Source organism: Tripterygium wilfordii, chromosome 19 (assembly GCF_013401445.1).
Source record: "Tripterygium wilfordii isolate XIE 37 chromosome 19, ASM1340144v1, whole genome shotgun sequence".
NCBI lineage: Eukaryota > Viridiplantae > Streptophyta > Magnoliopsida > Celastrales > Celastraceae > Tripterygium > Tripterygium wilfordii.
In genome coordinates, this window is record NC_052250.1 from 13,565,688 (window position 1) to 13,587,835 (window position 22,148).

The 22,148-nt window shown below is 36.6% G+C and overlaps 5 protein-coding genes and 2 non-coding genes across 13 annotated transcripts; 5 read left to right on the plus strand and 2 right to left on the minus strand.

The window, feature by feature from the left end:
* The first annotated feature begins 1,631 nt into the window (after positions 1–1,631).
* On the plus strand, positions 1,632–4,009 carry LOC119985039 (transcription factor MYB17-like). Its single transcript, XM_038829199.1, has 3 exons — positions 1,632–2,135; positions 2,240–2,369; positions 3,085–4,009. The coding sequence occupies exons 1-3, from the start codon at positions 2,003–2,005 to the stop codon at positions 3,734–3,736; spliced, it is 915 nt and encodes a 304-aa protein (XP_038685127.1). The 5' UTR covers positions 1,632–2,002; the 3' UTR covers positions 3,737–4,009.
* Positions 4,010–4,293: 284 nt separating this feature from the next.
* LOC119985040 (remorin-like) lies at positions 4,294–6,500 on the minus strand. The gene is made up of 5 exons (XM_038829200.1): positions 6,097–6,500; positions 5,454–5,504; positions 5,283–5,370; positions 4,889–4,970; positions 4,294–4,781 (listed from the first exon to the last, which is right to left on the minus strand). The coding sequence occupies exons 1-5, from the start codon at positions 6,332–6,334 to the stop codon at positions 4,584–4,586; spliced, it is 657 nt and encodes a 218-aa protein (XP_038685128.1). The 5' UTR covers positions 6,335–6,500; the 3' UTR covers positions 4,294–4,583.
* A 2,470-nt stretch (positions 6,501–8,970) lies between these two features.
* Positions 8,971–14,458, minus strand: LOC119986275. Of its 5 annotated transcripts, XR_005465217.1 has the most exons (6): positions 13,770–14,458; positions 12,768–13,113; positions 11,160–12,671; positions 10,839–10,976; positions 10,660–10,775; positions 8,971–9,985 (listed from the first exon to the last, which is right to left on the minus strand). XR_005465217.1 is itself a non-coding variant. In XM_038830850.1 (2 exons), exons 1-2 carry the CDS (start codon positions 14,091–14,093, stop codon positions 12,933–12,935), a joined length of 417 nt encoding a protein of 138 aa, XP_038686778.1. In that variant the 5' UTR covers positions 14,094–14,458; the 3' UTR covers positions 12,153–12,932. The 5 variants fall into 5 exon arrangements, 1 of the variants encoding a protein (XP_038686778.1); XR_005465220.1 differs by having other exon boundaries at positions 10,907–10,976; positions 11,160–13,113; XR_005465216.1 differs by having other exon boundaries at positions 11,160–13,113.
* Positions 14,459–14,696: 238 nt separating this feature from the next.
* On the plus strand, positions 14,697–19,289 carry LOC119986210 (rRNA 2'-O-methyltransferase fibrillarin 1). Of its 3 annotated transcripts, none has more exons than XM_038830773.1 (8): positions 14,698–14,832; positions 15,349–15,390; positions 15,421–15,674; positions 16,122–16,217; positions 16,300–16,377; positions 16,462–16,638; positions 18,502–18,570; positions 18,789–19,274. In XM_038830773.1, exons 1-8 carry the CDS (start codon positions 14,817–14,819, stop codon positions 18,963–18,965), a joined length of 909 nt encoding a protein of 302 aa, XP_038686701.1. In that variant the 5' UTR covers positions 14,698–14,816; the 3' UTR covers positions 18,966–19,274. The 3 variants fall into 3 exon arrangements, with proteins under 3 accessions (XP_038686700.1, XP_038686701.1, XP_038686702.1); XM_038830774.1 differs by having other exon boundaries at positions 14,764–14,832; positions 15,349–15,360; positions 15,391–15,674; XM_038830772.1 differs by having other exon boundaries at positions 14,697–14,832; positions 15,349–15,674; positions 18,789–19,289.
* Positions 17,132–17,204, plus strand: LOC119986366. The gene has a single exon (XR_005465254.1). It is a non-coding gene; the product is annotated as a small nucleolar RNA snoR60 (small nucleolar RNA).
* Positions 17,273–17,343, plus strand: LOC119986365. Its single transcript, XR_005465253.1, has one exon. It is a non-coding gene; the product is annotated as a small nucleolar RNA snoR60 (small nucleolar RNA).
* A 316-nt stretch (positions 19,290–19,605) lies between the features above and the next one.
* On the plus strand, positions 19,606–22,077 carry LOC119985262. The gene is made up of 5 exons (XM_038829502.1): positions 19,606–19,808; positions 20,557–20,648; positions 20,736–21,203; positions 21,287–21,348; positions 21,545–22,077. Exons 2-5 carry the CDS (start codon positions 20,591–20,593, stop codon positions 21,734–21,736), a joined length of 780 nt encoding a protein of 259 aa, XP_038685430.1. The 5' UTR covers positions 19,606–19,808; positions 20,557–20,590; the 3' UTR covers positions 21,737–22,077.
* Positions 22,078–22,148: the final 71 nt, after the last annotated feature.

Here is a 22,148-nt window from a genome sequence, read left to right on the forward strand (position 1 = left end):
ATTTTCAATAACCTTAACCCAACCCACCAGAAGGCTTCAATTGGATAAAAAATGTCTTATTTTAGAACAGCTGTTGACAAATTTGTTATGGGCTACAAAACACCTCAAGTAGACCCAATAATATTGACTCTTTATAGGGTTGTCTAAAACAACCGTTTCAAATCGAATTGATCGTCAAGTTGATCGTTTGGTCGATTATTATCAGATGTATGTTAATAAAAATCAATCGAAAAATCGAGAAAACGATTAATAACCGTTCAAAAAGTCAACTAAATTTATGTGAAAAAACCAGTGTGAACACCCATCTAGCCTATTTATGATGATTGATAGACAGAAAAATGGGAATTTGAAAGGAAACTTGCCTAAATAGATCATCATTTATTATTTTCAATAACCATACCCTAAACCGACCCAACCCACCAGAAGGCTTCAATTGAATAAAAAAATGTCTTATTTTAGAACTGCTGATGACAAATTTGTTATGGCCCTACAAAACACCTCAAGTAGATCCAATAATATTGCCTTTTTATAGAGTTGTCCAAAACAACCGTGTCAAATCAAATTGATCGTCAAACTGATCATTTGATCGATTATTATCAGATGTATATTAGTGAAGATTGAGTGAAAAATTGATAAAACTATTAATAAGCGATCAAAGTATCAAACAAACAATTAAATTTATTTGAAAAAATCGATCATGACACCCGCCTAGCCTATTTATTATGATTGACAGACAGAAAAATGGGAATTTGAAGGGAAGTTGAGGGGCAAAATGGTAATAATGGAAGTAATAATAGAGGGGGCATTAAATGGTCCGTACAAATAGCCGACGACAAGCAGAGAGTCCAAAGGAGTCAATAAAAGCTACTGACGCAAGTAATCGTCATTTACAAATGCTCCTGAATGACATGTCTGCCGTCCACAGATGGCCTCAGAAATTCCCTTTATGATCCCAACCTTCCATCCATCCCATACTGCTTGGACCAATTCAATCCCTCTTCTGCTCTTCCACAACTCCACATTTCTTATATTCCGTCTTTCATTCATTCTCTCTTTTGCTCCTCTGCTCTTTAAGTTTCCAGTGGCTAGCTAAGAGTAACTCCAATGGAAACATTTATGGTCACATTCCAAACACCTTAATTTCTGTGCAATTGTCTATTTAACAAGTACTGCATTTCAATATATCTACAGTGGACACACTTGAACCAACACTCCTTACTTCTTTTCTCTCTTCTTTTCCATCATCTTTCTCCCACTTTCCATCACTTGGTCTCCTTGTGTGTACTTTTTGATTTTTAGAGTAAACTCCAAATAATCAATGTCTTCAAATTTTCCAACCCATTTGGAGTGTCATTTTATTCCCATGGTAGATAACTAGTGCCACATTTATTAAGAAAGATAGCTTTGGAGTGTTTTATACCAAGTCCATTGGAGTTGTTCTAATAAAGTTTATTTCCTCTGTTTCTGAAAGGGAAAAGAAAAAACTCCAATCATGTTTGGTTAATTAGGGGGATCAAATCATCAATAATACTTTATCTGCTAGTTTCTGTTGTATTTTTTCCATGTAAGAATTGTACCCTTTTGAGTCCTCTCTCTATATATTTATCTGTCCAAAGCACAGAGCTTTAACTCTTTGACAAATGACACAGTACTCTTATACACTCTCCATGGACTCAACTCTCTCTCTCTCCCTCCCTTCCAATTTTAGGTTCTGTTGACAATATCTTTCATTGTTTACATTTCGATGAAACTTGGCAGTTCTTCCAGGCTTGGAAAATTAAATGCAGGCCCTCTATTGACTGTCGTACGTACACAAGTTATGAAAATAAATACATGGTTGCTTTGTTTTGTTAGCATAGAAAGATAGCATTTAGACCTATGAATTATGATCAGATTCCAACGATAAATCCCATCAACTGATTTTTCTCTTATTAAAAGCTACCTACCTTCTTTTGTTTTCATACACTGGTTGGTTTCTCTGTTTGTTTTGGGAAAAGGAAGTATGGGAAGAGCACCATGTTGTGAGAAGGAAGGGGTGAAAAAAGGAGCATGGACTCCTGAAGAAGACCAAATCTTGGTTCAATACATCAACAAACATGGCCATGGAAGCTGGCGCACTCTCCCCAAGAACGCAGGTTCTCTTCTCTGCTCTGCTTGGTTTGGTTCCAATTGTGTGATATGTTGATTGATGTCTCTTTTTTTTTTTTTTTTTTTTTTTTTCTCTCTTTGGGGTTAATAGGTCTTCTGAGATGTGGGAAAAGTTGTAGGCTTCGGTGGGCAAACTATCTTCGTCCGGACATTAAACGTGGTCCTTTTACTTCTGAGGAAGAAGCTACCATTGTTCAGTTGCAGGGGCTGCTTGGTAACAAGTAAGGCTGCAGATTTTATGTTGATTTCATGCTCGGTTGAAAGATTAAGTCAGTCTTTACTGCTAAAAGGAAGTTTATGAGATGTAATTTCTAAGTTGGTTTGGTTGTTGAAACGGAGGAATTGATTCTATTTCTTTGCTTAGTGAACAGAGTAGCAGCAGGTAGTTTTCACTTTTCACCTTCAAAAATTTCAATACTCTTGATTAACTTAAGTTTCTCAATAACCAGTGGTTCCATGGTGTATTGTTATACACTCTTACTGGATGATGTCTGTCTATTTGCCGTCCCCGCCGAACATGTGCTTCTAAAAGATCTTTTATATTGTCCAATCTGGAGTTAGTTCAATACATGTGACTGAAAAGAATTGCAATAGCTAAATGATGGCGTGCAATATCGGTCAGCCATAAATTTTGCGTTTGGGGATGGAAACCCTCGAACCCAAAGCTAGCTGAATCTCCCCAAAATGTGTTGAGGTGCAGCAGTTGACTGAAAATCTAGGGGTAAAGCTCTGTTTCGGTGCAGGCTGCAAGAACGGTAGCAAATCGAGGCAAACTCTGAATATTATATATGACCTTAAAATAACAGGGGATTATGGTCTCTGTTTCAGAACATTTGAATCAATATGCATTATTTTTTTTTGATTGTATGTTTATTCATAGTTTCATGAGTTTTAGACCTGTGTGATTCTCTTAAGTCTTTGGCTTTGACATCTCAGGTGGGCTACCATAGCAACCCATTTACCAGGAAGAACTGATAATGAGATCAAGAACTACTGGAACACCCATGTCAAGAAGCGTATTAATCAGCAGACGCAAGCGTTCCTCTCCTCTTCTCAGCCAAGAAATGTAAACTCTGATCAGTCTCCTTCAACGCGCCACATGGTACAATGGGAGAGTGCAAGAGTTGAAGCCGAAGCTCGCCTCTCGATGGGCATATTAGTACCTAACTCATCGCCTACAGCTACAACCGAGTCTGATCACTTTCTCCGATTATGGAACTCTGATGTTGGGGAATCCTTTCGTAAGATCGCAAAAGGAGAAGATGGAGATGGAGATGGAGAGGCATGTGAAGGCTATATATCTCAGACATCATCAACGAAGTTAGAGTATGATTCAATTGGCAGAATTGACGCTAGATCCGCTAAGACCAGTACCTCCTCTGACGCCAACCATGAACAAGAAGAAAGTTACAAGCCACATGCTAATGCAATGGCCAGTTCAGATTCCATCAGCTCTAACGAGCTTGTGGAGGATTCTTCTGATACAGACTTGGAGCTATACCTGGACTTCTCACACGGCGATGACATGGAATATTTACAAGAGCAGACAGATAACATTAACAACTTCCTTGATCTTAAAAATGACTAAAAACTCTGGAGTTGAAGGAGGATGTGGTTTCTTTTCTCTGCCTATTAACATCCCGGACATGAATGAAGGCGGAAGAGGAATCAACGTAGCACAATTACGAACAAAGGCTCCGAGTCTTTGAGATTTTGATCTTGATCAAGAAAAGCAAAGATGTTTTGTGTGTTTACTGTTCTAGCATGTAGCAAAAGATGTTCTTTAACTAGTAATATCTTCTTTTTGCTCTTTCTCCAAGATAGATGATTCGAATGAATATTGTGAACGCCAATACAAACAGAGAAATTTTTTATTTTGTAAGCAAGAACAACAATAAATAAGATTGGGTTGAAAGCCATGCGAGTAAGGGTTAGGAAATGAGACTAGCTCATTGAAGGACTCTAAAAGGATATTTCTAACTGATTGATTCGAACTCCCGGCCTCGAATATCGTACTCTCTTAAGTAGGAAGAGAGAACCAACTAGTCTATCGGTAAGTGGTTTGTATGTGACATTTTTTTAGGCAGTTCTATCAATAAGAAAATTTCTATCAGCGTAAACAGAGAAGTTCTATTGTTGTCCAAATACAGATAAGTCATATCAAAAATAATTGAACCCTCAAGCTGATGTTCTTTGGTAACTACACAAATTTCATCATACAATATATACACAGAAAGTGTTCTCAAGAGTTCAACAGTGTACTTTTCTACACTTTACCTTCAAACGAGATATATACACACAGATACATAACAGGCACACCATAACAATTAAACAATCATCAACCCTCTCTGTGCAACGAAACAAACCATCCAATAACAAATAAGCATTAAACAATAAATTATGAAACTAAGGCCATCCAATCCAACCTAAAAAGTTTACCCAAAACATCCAATGATCTTCTTTGGCACGTTTCCAGTGGCTCGATGCTTTGCAGCTATCTCCTCTGCCTTAAGAAGATCCTCCCCGCGTTTAGCTTCAATTATAGCTCTCTTTTCTTCTGCTGCTTTGTGGATCAGAGCTATTTTGTTTTTCATTTTCTCCACATACTCTGCCTTTTTCTTCTCTAGATTTTCCTGATTGAATCCAATTTTACATCAGTTCCATGTAATCCTATATTATGAGTAAAAAGAAATCCCTCATTACTACCAGGAATACTTGAAACATAAAAGCAAAATTCTACCTCAATTTGTTTCAGTTCGGCCTCCACTGCTGCTTTCTTACTATTCTCCCAAGCCTCAATGGAAGATATCTTTTTATGAGCTCTGCTCAATAATTTTAGTGAAGTCCATTCAGTACACAATTCATCAAAAAATGGAAATTTCTAACCTAACCAGCACAATAATTTATCCTTCAAATTAACCTAGAAAAAATTGTAGCACACTGTTGCATATACATGTGTGCATGCAGTTGCACAAGCGCAACGTCTCCACACATCCAGCAAGCATAACCACATAAGCACCAACATAGCAACAGATTAACATAATAGATGTTCTCAAGTCAGCTGAATTGCATGTAACCTTAAAATCTTTATACAAGTATTTCTAGAGAAGTGACACAATAGATATAGGTCTTACTTGTTCTCAGCTTTGCTTTTTTCACTTTCCTCCCATGCTTTGATTAGTGATATCCTCTTCTCGGTTTCAACCCTTGCAAGCACAGCATCTAAAGAACATACAAAACAAGTTTATTAACTCAATGGACCATAAGAACTACCAATAGCTTAAATGGTAAAGGTACAAGTGTACCTCGATTCACAGAACCCTCAGCAGCTTTCTCCTTAACAGGTTCAGGAGCCTCTGCCATGTCCAGAAGAAATTTCAAGACTTCAGGTAAGTTGTAAGAAGAGAAAAATTAAAAGGTTCTACAGATTCATTTTCTATTCTCCTATATAAGATGCCAAATAGTAGATTCAGCCACGCAAATCCAATTACAAATATGGGTCAAAAAGGTAATTCTCATAGGCTTGATTTCCTCTGGATTCAATGTATTTATGTGTTTCTGTTCTGTAAATATATATAACGAAGAAACAAACATATATTATCCTGGATGAAATTGAATATACATAAGGGTAATTTATCAAATTTCAAACAAAATAAAGCAATAAAATTGGAGCTGTAAAGTTTAGAAGATCAGTTTTCAGGAAATTTTCGAAAAATGAAAGAACCAACAGTGAAGCAACAACTGCTACCACCCAAACAACGCACAAACACAATAAATCATTATTCTTCAGGAGCTCAGAAGTTGGGCAGCTTTCAAATCCTCGGCTAAAATAGTAATTAGACTACGAATATCAACATTTCGTCAACCAAACAGAGTATAAAACTACAAGAAAGGACACAAAAGCAAAAAAAGGTAAAAAGGTGAAAAGGAGAAAAAGAGAGACACTACTTTCGACTACCGCAAGTGCCTTTGACTCATCGGCCGGCTTCTCAGCTGGAGGTAGAGGAGCCGGAATTACAGATTTCTCCTCCGCCACGTCCTTCATAGCTTCAACTGGCTCTGATACCGGAGCTGGAGCAGGCGGAGGCTCAGACGGGGCCTCAGTTTCCACTTTTTTCAGCTCCTCCTCAGCGCCCTTTGTCACCTCCTTCTCCACCGCCACCTTCTTCGGCACCTCCTCTGCCATCTCTTCGCTTGAAATTGAAATCAAAAGGTGCTAATCTGAAAGATTTGAACTGAATTCACAAAAAGTAAGAGAGAATTTATTGAAAATAGAGACGAAATATGATCTTTGTGTTGGTTGGGATATTATAGTTGAGAGAGGGTGGAGCCCAGTTGGGGTGTAACTGTATCTTGAAATCGAAAGACTCAGCTGGATGGTTGGGTCGGATGCGTTGGCAGAGTGAGTGATTGATTGAGAGCGAATTTATATATTAATATATGGTGTTCCTTTGAAAGTTGGAGTATTCTTTTTTTTCATTTTGGATAAATAATTATTCACATAGAGAAAGAAATATATACTAAAATGTAGTAATTAGTATAGTCATTATGTAATTTTGTTTATAGGCTTTAATTACAAATTAATGCATATATATGGTATCATGCAATTTCTTAAAATTCGGAAAAAATGGTTTTTTTTCCTCTTCTTTATTTATTTTTAACCTGACAAACTATAGGGGTTGAATCGTTCTAGATGCATGAGTTCACACATAAATTTTTCATTGGTTTGCTTGATATGCGCAATTTGTAGAGTCCGATGGGTTTGCCTAGCACACCCAATGGGTAATGATTACGGGTTCTACATTAAAAAAATGATTCTAAACAATTGAACTTTCCCACGATGTGAGACGAACAAAATCTTAAATCTTTTCATTACGAAAGTGAAGGAGAATAAAATTAATCAGTTTTTGTTGAAATTGTCACTTTTTTTGTCCAATATCTTTTGAAAGGTTGCTCGATACATTTTTGAACAAAACACAATTATATGTTGTTGTTGTTGTAGTAATATTGTGATTTAATAAGCAACCATTTTTAAATAAGTAAAAAACGAAAACACGTCTAAGATTCCAAAGGGAACGACAGTATTATGAAAGATGTCTATTGTCCACTCGCGATCAGGGGAAAAAACCGCTTGGATTTATTGGAAATACTATCCCAAAACGGCGTCGTTGCCCGCGTTGGATTCCTTAGTTTTGACGGAATCTTTTGTGGGGCCAGGTCGTAAAGACCCCCTCCCTCCTTGTCCGTATCGCAAATTCGTAATCAGTATAAATTACCCTTTTCATCGGCTACTTTTCCAGCCTCATAAAAACCTTTAATCTACTTCTTTTTATAATTAAAAAAAGTTTTCTTGACCACTAATTTAGGACCAAAATAAGACAATTACGATAATCTTTCAATTTGCTGTCCTAATTTTCTTTTCTATATTCATATCCAAGATTTGACATGAACAAAAAGAAAAAAAAAAAAGCATTTGATGAATTCTCTTTGTATAGCAAGTTCATCCTTTTGTGACGTACATATATCTAAATAAAATCTTGTCAATGGAAGTAATGAGAACTCTTTGACTAAGTTAGTCGGGATAAATATAAATAATTACGTAAGCATTTGGGTTAGGAAATGTTGGATTAGTGTTAATCAACTTGTTTTATAAAATTGAATTCGTAGACAATCCACTTGGAAATTGAAATTTGTGTCAATCGGAATCCTACAACGCTTGTATATATGATCTCATTTCTGTTCCATTTGAAACTCAATTCGGGTTAAAATCAATTTGGTCTTGAAGACGAAATTGAACGGATATTGACATCGATAGCCACATGGGTAATGGGTTGTGGTTTTGGTCCCCACGTGATATGTTTTTGCACCGATTTTAGAGACAAGTCATGATTGAAACTAGAGAAACTTAATAATATCTCTTTTTGGGGGAAGTATGAATCTATTCCCCCCTCTTTATAGCTTCCTTTATTTTCGTAGTCCACCATGAGACACCACATTTGTCGACTCAGTACATGATGTTGTACTATGGCGTTTGATTAGTCATGAGAACGAAAACAAAAATGGAAACAGAAACAAAAATGGGAACGAAAACATGAATGAAAATTCCAATAATTTCATTGTTTGGTTGGTGAAAGAATTGTAACAGGAAGATTGTATTATTGACTTGGAAAAAGACTACTATCCCTTATTCTGTGGTAATATTTGATATTTTGATTACTATAATATATATAGACAAAATAACATAAAATAAAATATTAACAAAAAATTAGAAATAAAAATAAATATTCAAATAGCACTATATAGTTTTTTTTTTTTATAAAAAATAAAGCCTGAAACCTCCACTGAATTATCTTCTCTAAAAGATAATAAAAAATAAAAAATATCCCACAAATCTTATATTGTCTCCCAAAACCTTATATTCTCTCCAAAAGATATAATTCACTCCATCACCACCGCTGTGAAACAACCACCCGACCATGGACTTTGAGTTCATCGATCTGGCTTTAGTGGATTGAAATCTCAGCCAGGTTTTGCAATCTTAATGCAACTGGAGGAGGGGGGAGGATGCTAGAGAGAGGGGAGAGATGAGATGCAGGTTTAGAAAGGGATAAAATTGTAATTGAACCTGCAATTCTGGAGAGGGGTGGAATTGGGCGCTCCGTTTCGACTGGAATTGACCAACCAAACATGATTTTAGTCAAACATTCAAATCCTAAAACTAATATATATGTAGGACCATCAATTGCTTACTACAATTTCTATTAAGAGGTTAATTATTAATATATAAGAAAAAATAATAATGAGTGTTCTTAGAATACTAGATAAGAATGAAAAAATGTACATTGAAATTTAAAAAAAAAATACATAATTTAAGTTAAAAAAACTAGGTAAAAGAATGTTCATCACAAATGACATATTAATATATTATGATAAACTGTAATCAATTCTTAACAAATGACACCCATTATTTACACCAATGATTAAGAATAAATAACATTAATTTAGACTATCAATGATAAAGGATAAGAGCAAATTTATTCAACACTTCAAACCAACCACCAACCAACCAACCAACAATGGCAAAGCATAGCTTGTCCCACAAGCCCCCACCATACACCTAGCGTGTGGCGCTCTCACTTTATCTTATAAAAGTAAGAGTGACTAATATATCAATCTTTGTGGCTATGGCTTGCTTTTGCAATAATATCTAATTCTAACCTCAATCACCGTTGTCGATTTTAATTATCTTAACTTATAATTCACAAGTATAAAAAATAAAATAAAAGTATATTTAAAATTAAGATAGATCGTGTGTTGATTTTTTAAGCAAAACCGAAGCATTTCTTCAGAAAACAATTAGATGCTCGATATAATTTGGAGGCTTTTTCCTCTACCTTTATGTTGCTCTTCCTCTACATAATGAGTTTTAAGTTCATTGTTTCATATCTGAGTCCAATTTTGAATTCTATTTTCATCTCTTTTCACAGACAAGTGGAAACTTGCTATAAGAGGAAGGGTTGTTAGTATCCACTTTTAAACTTACCAAACTGTTGGCTGAGATGGCAGTTCTAAAGGAAAAGGACATAAGTATGGAAAATGAGTTAAAGGATATTCAAGAGAGATATTCAGAGATAAATCTATGAGTTGGACACATAAGCCTATGCATGCATCAAGCAGATGAGTTATGTGAGACCATTATATCAAAGTCCGACAGAATTGAAACATACTTATCTCTTGATATGTTATCTCCTTTATGACACTTGCCATGGCCAAACTGGTGAGCTCAAAATTGCCCAAGCAGCAGATTGAAGTTTCTCACGCCAGTCGATTTGTTCATCTGAAATGTGCGCATTGGATATACTGTTAAATGTTAACTAACATTTCCGTTTGTTTCTTTCCCCTTCTTTCATACTACTTCCTTAAATGATAAAACAAAACAACAGGCATTTCCAAGAAATCTTCTTCTGTTCTAGTCGGTTTGGATACATATAATGTCAGACTTCAACATTCAGCCTTTTTCCCTTGGGCAATAATCAATTAGACTTTCTTAAATCAATGAAATGCATAATCGTTTCAAGTGCTAAATAAGTGGAATGTGTTCAACTTAAAAGTAGTGTACCATGCACTCATGCTTAAAAGGACAGATATGTGTCTGTGACTCTCTGTGAGTGCGTACACACACGTTGAGAGAGAGAAAGAGAGAGAGACATGGATAAGGGCGGGAGAGTTTTCTTTTTTTTTTTTTGGTCTGAAGAAGGATTGGGTGGTGGGGAGTTCGGGGGGAAGGTTGGCATGTGTGGTACTCTTCATTTAAAAAGAAGGCCGTTAACTCAACATAAGAGGGTCAGTGTTGTTTCTGTCCCATAAGCCTCCATATCAAATTTATAAAAACCTCAAGCAATCTTCTTTTTATATTTTCCCCTCAAAAAAAGGCGAAAAAAATTGATTCAATGTTTTTCCATGCGTGCAGTGTAGTATAAACAAAGTAAAAGACATGTTATTCAAACTTACTTGCAGAAGCACGTTCACATGTATGCTTCAAACAAAATGTTGAAGCTACTATCAAGTTGAAACGAACTGCAGCAGTGCAGACTGGGCTTGAACATATAAACCATGTCCAACAAAATCTGCAAAAGAAACCATTACTTACTGTTCTTTAGCTTCAAAGAAGGGGAAAAATAGACATATACATGTGAATCCAATTTAAGAATCAACTTGTAGCGTCATAAAGAATGATTCTGAAATTATTTGCTCGGACCATGAGTATTGCTCTTACTCCAGACCAGTTTAGCTTGGTTTTCACTTCCATTCATGGCAAAAGATAGAGTCTGCATGGCACGTAAGTCTGTTAGATAATAAAGGTAAAGGTTAACCCCCATAGTGGAAGTGAGGATTCGGAAGGGCAAAGATATACGAAGCCTTAGAGAGGCAACCACGACCTATAACTAGGTTGAAACAAGGTTAAAAAGAAAATTCTGTGGATAAAGAGCTGATGGGACTTTATATGGTACCTGTCTAGCTCTCTTGTCAATGGATGTCCACATTGGCTAAAAGGAAGTTAAAGCACTCTTATTCTTGGACGAGCTTGATGATCGTATAGATTGTTTCTGCTTCTTTCCTCTAGGTATTTTACCATGTGAGCTGCTTCCTTGATACCTGAAAAACTCAAGGATCGATGGACTTCTTCTCTTTGTAGTTTTTGATGTATTCCGTAAATAATCAGAACCTGGTGAAGGTGCATCACATGGAAGGGAATGCTGCAGCAGTCTGCTCTTTTCCCTGATTCTGTTAAGAAACTCTAGGCATCAAGTGATCTTATCCTTGCATGATCAGAGACAATTGGTGTAGGCAATGATTTGAATATGTCATCTACCAGAGTTAACTCATTACTGACAATCAATTCATCAAAATTTTTATACCTCATGTCCCCATGTCCTTTCTGAATGCAGAGTCACCTATTTCCAGCCCATATATTCTTTCAGTGTCAAAGAATATTTCAAAAAGATGAGATGAGTTCACATCAATAATCTCAAACTCCTGACAAAATAACTGGGCTTGCTGGAAAGGAAGAGTTGCTGTCTAATGCCCATTGATGAAATGCAGTCCTTGTTCATTTTCAGAGAATCCACCGTGCTTATAATGCCTACTCTCTGAAACACATTCAGAGAGGCCAGCTCAGATTCCAGGTACTGCTTTGATGGACAATGATCCGACTGAAGCTCTAACATATCATACCCCATATAATCTAAAAAGTCCTTTCCGCTAATAGGAAGTTCATCAGTTTTAGTCCATTCATGGGGTTCAATATTTTCAAAAATGAAATAAGTTCATCCACCATAATCATGTTAAGGTAGAGCTGTGTTTTATCCATAACAGAACTAGCTTCTTCAGACACATGGGCTGTTTGTTCCACTGGGCACTTGAATGGAACATCTTCAACAAAATAAACTGATTTTTGAACCTCATTAGAATACTGTATGGTAAGCTCTGGCTTGAGCATATCATGAGAGAAAGAGCCAAGTTAGGCCAAATCTTGATTTATGATTATAGAAACACAAAGAGCAGAACGTCTGCAGAACAAACCAAAAACTAAAACATCCTGAATCCATATGAGTCTTTCCCACGTTTTGCACATTAAGACCAGTCTTCAGCCTCTCATAACATCAACAACTGGTAAAACTTTCTTAAACCTTGATGCAGGAGGACCCTCCTGCATCAAACCAACTCTATCATATATTGTAATGACTTCTATAACCACACAGTGAGGAACAACTGTAGTACAGAAAACTACCAAATTAAATGCCATTCAAGATGATGATTCCTGGTTTTGTAAAACCCCAATGTACCTTCTCCATCACGAGATATCTAAGACAGACACTAGGGACATAGAATTCAAATTTGAAATGCATTACATAAAAGACTAATAGTGAAAAGATGATTCAGGTATTTACAACATCATGCTCAATTTCTAGAACTTCAGAGATAATCAGTATCTCCTCTTTCTCAGAAAAGCAGGCACTCTCCTGCAAAATCACATGACATGCATATGTAAAGATGAATATATATATATAGATGTAGAATCAAGGAATGTCCATGTCCATATGATTTTCTGACTTTACCGAGAATACATCCAGATCTCATGTCTTGAACTAAGTTACTTCAAAATTGTTTATACGGCAAGAAGTGCCATTATTCTCCTGCATTGACATGACTCAGACTTAAGAGAAAAGGTTAAGATAACAAGCTTAAATTGGAAAAAGAAAATATAATTTAAGTAGAGACAATCATATTCCTGATAATTCAACATCCAGAGTTTCAGATCCAAAATATCCGTGTTTTTCCACTTCTCCCTCCTCAAAGAATGTCTCAGCTTTTTTTCTGCAATCAAACACAAACATAGACAATAGATGGGGTCCCGACCAGCAACAATCACCAGTTTCATAATCCTTCAACTTATTTTTAGCACTGTGAGGTCAAATGCAGAGGAAACATAAAACACTCAATTAGTGATCAATCCATGAGCTATTTAATATGCAATCTAATATTAAATTCCCGACCAGAAATAGAAAGTGATGCCAGGAATATAGAGTAAGTATGCAAAAGGAACAAAGAAAAAAGTGCCCGCACCTACAAAGGCAACAATTGAAAATTTTATGTAAGGATTTATAATTTTGCGCTTCTATATTAGTCACAAATATCGTAAAGCTTAATTGCTAGGCTTCTCCTTATGTAATTCCTCAGTAACCAGAAATAACAATCATCAGTGCTCATATGTAAACTTCAACTGTGACATGGATTAGGTCAAGTAACACTCCATGAGCATGCTGATAAATTATCAGAACGTAATTCAGATTCAGTTTTACACACAAGCAAGAAATTCCTAAATGCTCGCCGATATATATTTCACTAAACAAGTAATGAAAAACTATAGAAAAGTTATGTATTATTTAGTTTTCTTACTAATTATTTAAGCTTCAGTTATATGTAAGTACAAGGCAAAAACAAATATGATACTGATGTATGATTAATCAGAATCATGAAATTTCAAACGCAATTGAACGGACGAAATTAGGTATAAAAGTACGAATCAGAAGTTGCATAACGAATCAGAAGTTGCATACCTTATAGAATGGAGACTCAACTCTCCCTTCGTTATCAGCGGAACCTTCAATCTCTCGGAAGCGATCGGCCTCAAAATCGCCATATCCGACATCGACAGGTTGAGGAATCACTTCAGCCAAAAACTTAAAGAGAACGAGATCGATCGGTAATCTCTCGATCACGAGAGAGACGTCTAGCGGCGAATCGAAGAGGAGAATGTCTTCGTAGTTGTTAAATAGACGCAAATGAGGTAGATGAGGGACTGGGAGATTGAAGAATCTCACGGTTTCGATTGGACAGGAAGAAGAGGCGAAGCAATCGGTGGTGAGAAAACGAGTTCGCATCTCAGGTGACAGTTTGGAGTTTCAGGATTTTGAGAGGGCGAAGGAGGGAAAAGAGACCTTAGGGACTGAATTTTGGAATTGAAATTAGCTTTGGCGGTGGAGTCGTCATATAAGGGATGTATTGCTAAGTTGCGCCCTAGAAGCGCACTACGCACCATGTTTGGCTATTGCTAGACGCAGGGTTTCTACTGTAATTTGGAAAAAAAGTGAAGCGTAGTAATCTGCGCTGAGAAAACGAGATCGCTTGTTAGGTGACTGTTCAGGGTTTCAGGAGTTAAGAGGGGTCGGAGGAGGGAAAGAGACGTTAAGGGACTGAATTTGGTTTTTGCCCTTTTCCCCGTCGGAATTGGAAATTAAAATTTGGCTTTTGCCCTTTTGCCCCCAAAAAACGGTTTATAAGGGAGAGAAAATGCTAAGTTGTTCTTATGGTGGGCCTAGCGGATGATGGCATACTTGGGCCTTATATTGGAGTTGGGCCCTATTATGAGCTAGTAGTGGGCTTTAGGCTTTCAAATTGAGCTGGGCCTTCTTGAATGGCATGGAACTTCGGGTATTTTTATCAGAAAACCCAAACAACGAGACGCAGCCGACAAAAAGTTAGAAAACCCTAAACCCTAATTGTCATTTTAAAAGCACCAGCAGTGACTGAAAGTTTTGTGCGCCCCTAGCTACTATCTTCTTGTAGGCATAACCTCAACGCTCTTCGCTCATAGTATCGCAGAGATGAGACCTCCTAGAGGTAATTACTTCCCAGTTACTATTCTGTTTATTCAGTCAAAAAGTAACAGAAATTAGAGGATAAATTTTGAGTTTTGGTTGTTGTTTTGTTTCCTGCTGAATTTTTATCAGCAAGCAAAGTACTAGTCAGGTTTTTGTTTCGTGCTTTCGAATCATCTGGTTTTGAATGAACTTCAACTGTCCCTTTGTTTGAGCAATATAATCTGTATGTTTTCACTCTGTTGGGCTGAGTTAGTTCCTTGAGTAAACTGACAAGTCCAGATATGTATTTTCTTATTGTTTATGCGATATGCTGGAATATAGTTCTGCCTGCTGATTATTTTTCTCAAAAGTACAATAAATTTCTCAAAATAAAGTTTTACTTATGTTACTTAAAGTATTTTTAGCTTCAGGTTATTGCTGAATGCATCCTTGAAAAAATAGTTTTACTCTGGGTAATAGCAAGATTATTAGCAAGATTATTTGTTTGATGAACTTATAGAGGAATGATGTATGGTTCTTGAATCCTAATTTGCAGGCCGTGGTGGTGGTGGATTTAGAGGAGGTAGGGGTGATGGAGGTGGATTTAGAGGAGGTAGGAGTGATGGAGGTGGATTTAGAGGAGGTAGGAGTGATGGAGGTCGAGGCAGAGGCAGAGGTAGAGGTGGTGACAGAGGAGGAGGGCGTGGTGGAGGAAGGGGCCGTGGTGGACGTGGTGGTGGAATGAGGGGTGGGAGCAAGGTTGTGGTAGAGCCTCATAGACACGAGGGTGTGTTCATCGCCAAGGGTAAGGAGGATGCACTGGTTACTAAGAATATGATACCTGGTGAAGCTGTGTACAATGAGAAGCGAATCTCTGTGCAGGTAAGCTTTATCTTTATTTTTCATTTGTTATTTTGCTTTTATTCATTACTATTATAGTATTATGTGAAATAGAAAGAGGCAGTCTAATACTTGGTATATTTGATTTGATCTCCATGTTTACCTTTTCTTGATAAGCTGAGTGTTAGGTTTCAGTTTGATTTGGCTTTACGAAACTGCCCTTTAGTGACTGCCATCTGAGAAATTGCAAATTGCTTTTATCTTCTATTTAGATGTCTGAGAACTTGAGCTAAGAATTATCTTGTCCATCTTTGAATGTCTGTCTCCACTACTGAGCGAAGAATATTGACTGTTGCTCCATTTAGTGGCAAGCAGGGACTTTTCCATATGGATAAACCTATTTGCCCAGTGCTTTTTATTTCAGTTTTTATTTTGGAATTGCATTTTGTTTATTCACTAACTTCCAAATTTTTATTCATTCCATCCCAGAATGAAGATGGCACTAAAATTGAATACAGGGTTTGGAACCCCTTCCGATCAAAGTTGGCAGCTGCAGTTCTTGGTGGTGTAGACAATATATGGATTGTAAGGATTGGATATCTACTGCTACTTTTGCTTATACATATGCAAAATAAATTTGTTAATACCTTTTTTATTATATATTAAGAAACCTGGTGCAAAAGTTCTCTACCTTGGAGCGGCTTCTGGGACTACAGTCTCTCATGTTTCTGACATTGTTGGCCCCGTAAGTAATTATTTTCTATGTATTTTTTTCTGGTTTATTTTAACTCGAAGACGTTTCTTAAAAAACTGCTGTTTTCATCCATAGGATGGAGTGGTCTATGCTGTGGAGTTCTCCCATAGAAGCGGTAGAGACCTTGTTAACATGGCAAAGAAGCGAACCAATGTGATTCCAATCATTGAAGATGCAAGACATCCAGCCAAGTACAGGATGCTTGTTGGAATGGTGGATGTGATATTTTCTGACGTAGCTCAGCCTGATCAGGTTTGCTCGTTATGTGTTTTTTTTTGTATTGGTTGATATTCAAGTTTTTGCTGAGAATTTGATCGCGGATCTGATAGCAGGAGATAGCTCTCAAATTCTTGTACAATCAAGGAGCATTTAAGAAGTCATACACTCTATTCAGAAATACTGTTATTCATTGATCTTCTACAAAGGATTCTTTTTTTGGAAATTCTTTTTTTTCTTTACTGCTACAAATGATATTTGATGTTTTTTTTCTCCTAATTTTCTTAAGATTGTTTAATTGTTGAAGATTTCTTTGCTGGCTATTTTTTCTTCATATTTTAAAATTTTCCTTAAGGTTATTAAATTGTGCCTCCACGCTTTTTGATATGCTAGTGTGTTTGTTGAAAAACCTGTTTACCGTTCTTTTTACTTTCACAATGGTTTGTTTTTATGATTTTTGTGAACTTCTCTTGATTTTTGTCTCCCTTTCTGATGTACATTTTGTGTAGTATATTGTTGTTGTACTATAATACATATGGTGATTTTTACTCGGATTCCCCTTAAGGACTTTAGGGATGATGTGAGTTCGAGTTTCTGATGCAATGGCAATTTCCCCACCTCTTCTTGAGTTTTTTTTCCTTGGGTGACATTTTCTTTTTTCTCAATGATACAGTATATGATGAATTTCTCGGATTCCCCTTCAAGACATTATGGGTGATGCAATCCCGAGTTTCTGATGCTCATGTCAACATCAAATGTTTTATATTTTTTAAGAGCATCCAAACATATGAATTTTCTTAATGTTGTTGGTCATGTATTTTACTCCACATTCTCAAAGGTGATAATGTGAAAGTTGCAAATACTTCTACATTCTTCCTTTATGAATGAAGAGACTTTCTGTGTTTAGCTTATTGGTCTGATTTTCTTTTATGGCGTGTGTTTTTCTTTGATGAATATCAAACGGCTTATATTGTTGCTTTTCTTGTTCTTTCTATTAGTCTTCTAGTGTAAGTATCTGATGCATTGTTAAGTGCCATTTCTTTAGTTAACATGGATTTGTTGGTTGGATGTTTCTAAAGCCATTGTACTCTCTAATTTGATTCTACGGGTTATTGTCATATGCAGCTTGGCTTAGACTTTGTACCTTAGTCTATGTTTAAGTGAGGTAACTTAAATGTCTATAATTGTAAAATGCTGGAATGAACCACTTACCTCGTACCTTGTTAAATCTGAATCTTGCAGTTGAGAAAACTGTAAATTCAAGGTTTACAAACAATGCCTTTTTATGTTAAGTGACTCTATTGAAATCTGAGAGAATGCTTGAGTGGCTGATACTGAGTTTTATGCTCATTCTCATAGGCCTACCTAATATCATTCCATCTTTTCCTTCAACTCTCAACATAAGTTGTATGCTTTGGCATTCTTTACTCTATCCCCCTTATTTAGTAATGCTGGTATTCCGTTTTCAGCCATAGAAACTTCTGCTTCTTTTTTTCAAATGACTGGCAACTGAAACTAAACTTTCATTTGAGTTGTTCCTCCGTGCTTGATATCTCACCCTCTCATTTAGCTTCTTGATCTTATCATTACAAATCTTCTGCTTGCTTTGGCCATATTTTTCTTAATTTGAGTCCACATTGGAACCAAACTTCTTTTTTGAGGTGCTTTGTTGAGCTTTTACATATGTTTTAGTTGTCTTAAAGTTTGTAATGCGAGAGCTTGTTTCTTTTTTGAGCTGCTTTGTTGAGCTTTTACATACGTTTTAGTTGTCATAAAGTTTGTTAATGCAAGAGCTTGAGTCAGAAACAACCTTTATTTCCTAAAATTTTGTGGTGTTGATTTTCTTTTTGGTTCTACGCGTCTTAGTGTTGTTTGCTCCATTGCTATGTATCTTTGCAGGCCAGGATTTTAGCATTGAATGCTACCTACTTTCTGAAAAATGGAGGTCATTTTGTAATTTCAATCAAGGTCAGTTCTAAGATCTTTGATAATTTATATTTCAATTTGAGAACCGTCACAATCTAGTTGTATGCTCTGTTATGATGATGTTTGGATGTCTGGGTTTGTCCACATATTCATTTGGACCACTCTTTACATCTATGCGATAAAGATAAATTTGTATATTTTTCTTGTTCATGTCACTGTTTGTTCAACTTAAATTAATGCGTCTCTGATCCGTGTTTCAGGCAAATTGTATCGACTCCACCGTTCCTGCTGAGGCGGTATTTGAGAGTGAGGTGAAGAAGCTCCAGCAAGAAGAGTTCAAGCCTGCTGAACAGGTCACCCTTGAACCTTTTGAGCGAGACCATGCTTGTGTGATTGGTGGATACCGTATGCCCAAGAAGCAGAAAGCAAAAGCCTAAGTGATGTGGCTATGCTTTATGCCCTCTGCCGGATGCGGGTTAAATCTTGATACTGAATCTAAAAGCAGGCAACCAGATGGACTCGGGTGGCATTATTGTTAGTGTTTTTTTTCCTGTTCTCTTTTTGATTTTGACAATGAATGAATGTTAATCAAGGATGCTGTTAAGAGCATTTTAACTATTTGTAATAAGTCAGTGCGTTTGTTGTTGTACCCATGCTTACATGGGCCGTTACATGTACCGATTTGTGTAGTTTATGTGACGTGCTAAACAAATTTATAGTAAACTATCATTTTGGTTATCGAAAGATACACTTTTTTCCAATTTTGTCACCTTGAGGTTTTTTTTCCAAGTTAGTCTGTCAAAGAACAAAATTCTATAACAGAGGTCATTCATTTTCCGATGTGTACATTGGATTGAGCAAATTATCATTTTGATTACTAGAAGTTACATCTTTTTCTAATTTGGTCACTAAAAAATTACTCTTTTTTTTTTTGTAAACACTAAACAAGGAGTTACAATGGGCCTAGTAGAATGGACCAATTGCGAAGCCCATCAAGCTTACACTCTGGGACCATTCTTGTTTTTTTAATTGTTTAAACGGGGGCATTGATGTAACTTGCCTAATATTACCGTTGGTACCCCAGGACGCTTCCTTCTTTTTGGGTTTTTAGGGAAGAGCGAAGAAGCATTCCGTTTGAGAAAGCACCTACCAGAGAGAAAGCAGAGAAATTTCACAGATCTAAAGCAAGGAAATTAGACTTCTATCGCGAAGAGAAGCGAAGTACTTCGGAGGCCGCAAATACCCAGTAATCTAGAGGAACAATCCATCACTACCCACCAGTGAGTATTATATTTAATCGTCTATAGGATTTTTTTGGTTAATCTTTGGTGGGTTTCTCGAGCGGCTTGTAACTCAGGGTATGAGAACTTTTTTCAAGAGTTTGAATGTGCACTTTGTTCGGTTGTCTGTTTGATTGAGGAGAAAATCTTGGGGAATCTAAGGAATCGTTGAACCGTTTTCCAGATCCTTACTGTTTGGGATTCAAGATTGCGATGACTGTAACTCGATTAAATGCAAGAGAAATACTTGGATTTCTTTGATATCTGGGAGATTTTATTATCTTGTGTCCTTTGTGTCCTACTTTAAAGTAATTTCGAAGTTTCAATTACCTAGGGTTTTGTGAATTTTTTGAAATACGGAGAGAGAATTGCGTAGTTTCTGCTTGGTTTGAGTGGTTATAGAAGATGAAGAATGAAGAGAACATAAATTTTGGAAAATTAAATTAAATTGTTTTGGTATTGAATTATTTCTTCGAGAAAAGCATTAGGGTTTTTATTGAACATTTGATCACTTGGGATTTAACATATAATGGTTCGACAAATTGACATTGGAAGATCAGAAACCCTAATGTCATGTAACGTGGTATCCTGTGATGTATTATTTGTTTCTTCTTTCGCTTTGAATGGAATTTAAGCTTAATGTGTGTTTGTTTGAGTCCTTGATTACCTCTCAACAAGCCTATGTAATATGTATTTGCTCTTTACTGTGTTTGCTTTTGCATAAACCTTGTTGTTTTGTTATTTGCAGGGCATTGATTCGAATTCTTGCTTAAAAAGCATTAATGGCTTCACAAGTTGGCAGTGTAATTCAGGATCAGAATCTGAATACCCACTACAATGGTACTTCACTATTCGCTCTTCGTAATGCGGATATCTGTTGAAACTTTTTGAGAGTATTCTTGTCTTAATGAGTGGGTATGTTGACAGGAGCTTCTGCAGGGGGCAAGACAACTATCTCCAAAGGGGTGAAAAAAGGAGGCCTTGGTGGAAGGAAACCACTTGGTGATTTGTCAAATTCGGTCAAGCCCTTTTTAAATCCAGCTTCAAAGAAGCAGAATTCCAATATTTTCTCCTTCACCGAAGAAGAGACTGGTGTTTCTAAAATCACATTCGAAGCAAGCAACAAGAAATCAATCTCAAAAGCGGGAGATAAAGTTCAGACTGGTGGCAGAAGAAAAGTGCTTTCTGACATTTCAAATTCAGGGAAACCAAGTCTGAATGAGGCATCAAAGAAAAATCAAGGTACAAAGCTGAATGTTGTCGTTGCAGAAGACAAAATTCATCCGAGTGCAATTGCAGAGGAAGGATTTCTGCATGATCATAATGAGTGCATCAAAGCACAAACAAGAGCTATGGACATGGATGAATTTCTCAAGATACTTGGACTTAATAATGGTACTTGAAATTGCCTTTATTAGTGTTGAATATTTGTTGTTATGCTTGGATTTGACTCCTGCATTTGTTTTTTATTTGTTTAGATCTTGTTCTTTCCAAACAGCTAGAGACACCGTTGGCAACACCACATTTAAGCAATCTGAAGGTCAGTTTAATTTCTCTCTCACCTTGTGGTTAAGAAATTTTCTCTTGTTTATGATGGAGATTTTGAAGAGTTTTGTGCCGATTATCATAGCCTTCAGCAACCAATAAAACGATTTGCTGTTAGGAAAAAAAAGATGAAAGGTAACCCTTATTGTGCCTGATTACTTGAACTGTTTTTTTGCTTCCTTTTTACACAGATTGGAAGTCCCACAAGGCAAATGGAACTGGATGAGATGGATGAGCCAATCGCCGAAACTGATATTTCTTGGAAGCATGAGTCATTGAGTGATCTCAATTCACCTACTTGTCAAACTCCAAGATCACCAAATGCTCATATGAATTGGACGGAAAACAAATCCATCAACTTTAAGTTGATTGACTCTCCGTAGTTGCCTGAGCATTAATCTCTCCTACTTCAATGTTCACTTTAGGGTGTAGTCTGTGGTTCAGTACCACCACATAGTGTGTCGGTTTGTTTCTCCTGGCGCAGGTTGAAAAGAAAGACTCTCTCCTTCATCATGCCTGTTTCTTTTGAATTTGGGTAGATATAATGTAGTCAGATTGTAATGACATACTTTTATCATTTCATTAGGAACTGGAACTGGAACTAGAACTAGACAGTATTGTTGATTTTTACTCTTATTGTATTTGATCAGTTGGCGCATTTTAGATCTTCAAATGCTTGCGGGGACTCTGAATGGTGTAGCTACCTGAGTTTTGGTTCGGGTGACAAGTCATTTTCTTTTTTCCTTTTTCTTGAGCAAATTAGATTTCCATCAATGACAAAATTAGTACAAAGGA

Coding starts and splice junctions, on each gene's coding strand:
- LOC119986275 (XM_038830850.1), bottom strand. CDS start 14,093: ATGCGAACTCGTTTTCTCACCACCGATTGCTTCGCCTCTTCTTCCTGT. Junction 13,026..13,769: donor TTGAGTCTCCATTCTATAAG/GTATGCAACTTC, acceptor TTTGATTGCAGA/AAAAAAGCTGAGACATTCTT.
- LOC119985039 (XM_038829199.1), top strand. CDS start 2,003: ATGGGAAGAGCACCATGTTGTGAGAAGGAAGGGGTGAAAAAAGGAGCA. Junction 2,136..2,239: donor CACTCTCCCCAAGAACGCAG/GTTCTCTTCTCT, acceptor TGGGGTTAATAG/GTCTTCTGAGATGTGGGAAA. Junction 2,370..3,084: donor CAGGGGCTGCTTGGTAACAA/GTAAGGCTGCAG, acceptor TTGACATCTCAG/GTGGGCTACCATAGCAACCC.
- LOC119985040 (XM_038829200.1), bottom strand. CDS start 6,334: ATGGCAGAGGAGGTGCCGAAGAAGGTGGCGGTGGAGAAGGAGGTGACA. Junction 5,505..6,096: donor GGCACTTGCGGTAGTCGAAA/GTAGTGTCTCTC, acceptor TGGACATGGCAG/AGGCTCCTGAACCTGTTAAG. Junction 4,782..4,888: donor CCGAACTGAAACAAATTGAG/GTAGAATTTTGC, acceptor GGATTCAATCAG/GAAAATCTAGAGAAGAAAAA.
- LOC119986210 (XM_038830772.1), top strand. Junction 16,218..16,299: donor GTGTAGACAATATATGGATT/GTAAGGATTGGA, acceptor TTATATATTAAG/AAACCTGGTGCAAAAGTTCT. Junction 16,639..18,501: donor ACGTAGCTCAGCCTGATCAG/GTTTGCTCGTTA, acceptor GTATCTTTGCAG/GCCAGGATTTTAGCATTGAA.
- LOC119985262 (XM_038829502.1), top strand. CDS start 20,591: ATGGCTTCACAAGTTGGCAGTGTAATTCAGGATCAGAATCTGAATACC. Junction 20,649..20,735: donor TCTGAATACCCACTACAATG/GTACTTCACTAT, acceptor GTATGTTGACAG/GAGCTTCTGCAGGGGGCAAG. Junction 21,204..21,286: donor GATACTTGGACTTAATAATG/GTACTTGAAATT, acceptor TTATTTGTTTAG/ATCTTGTTCTTTCCAAACAG.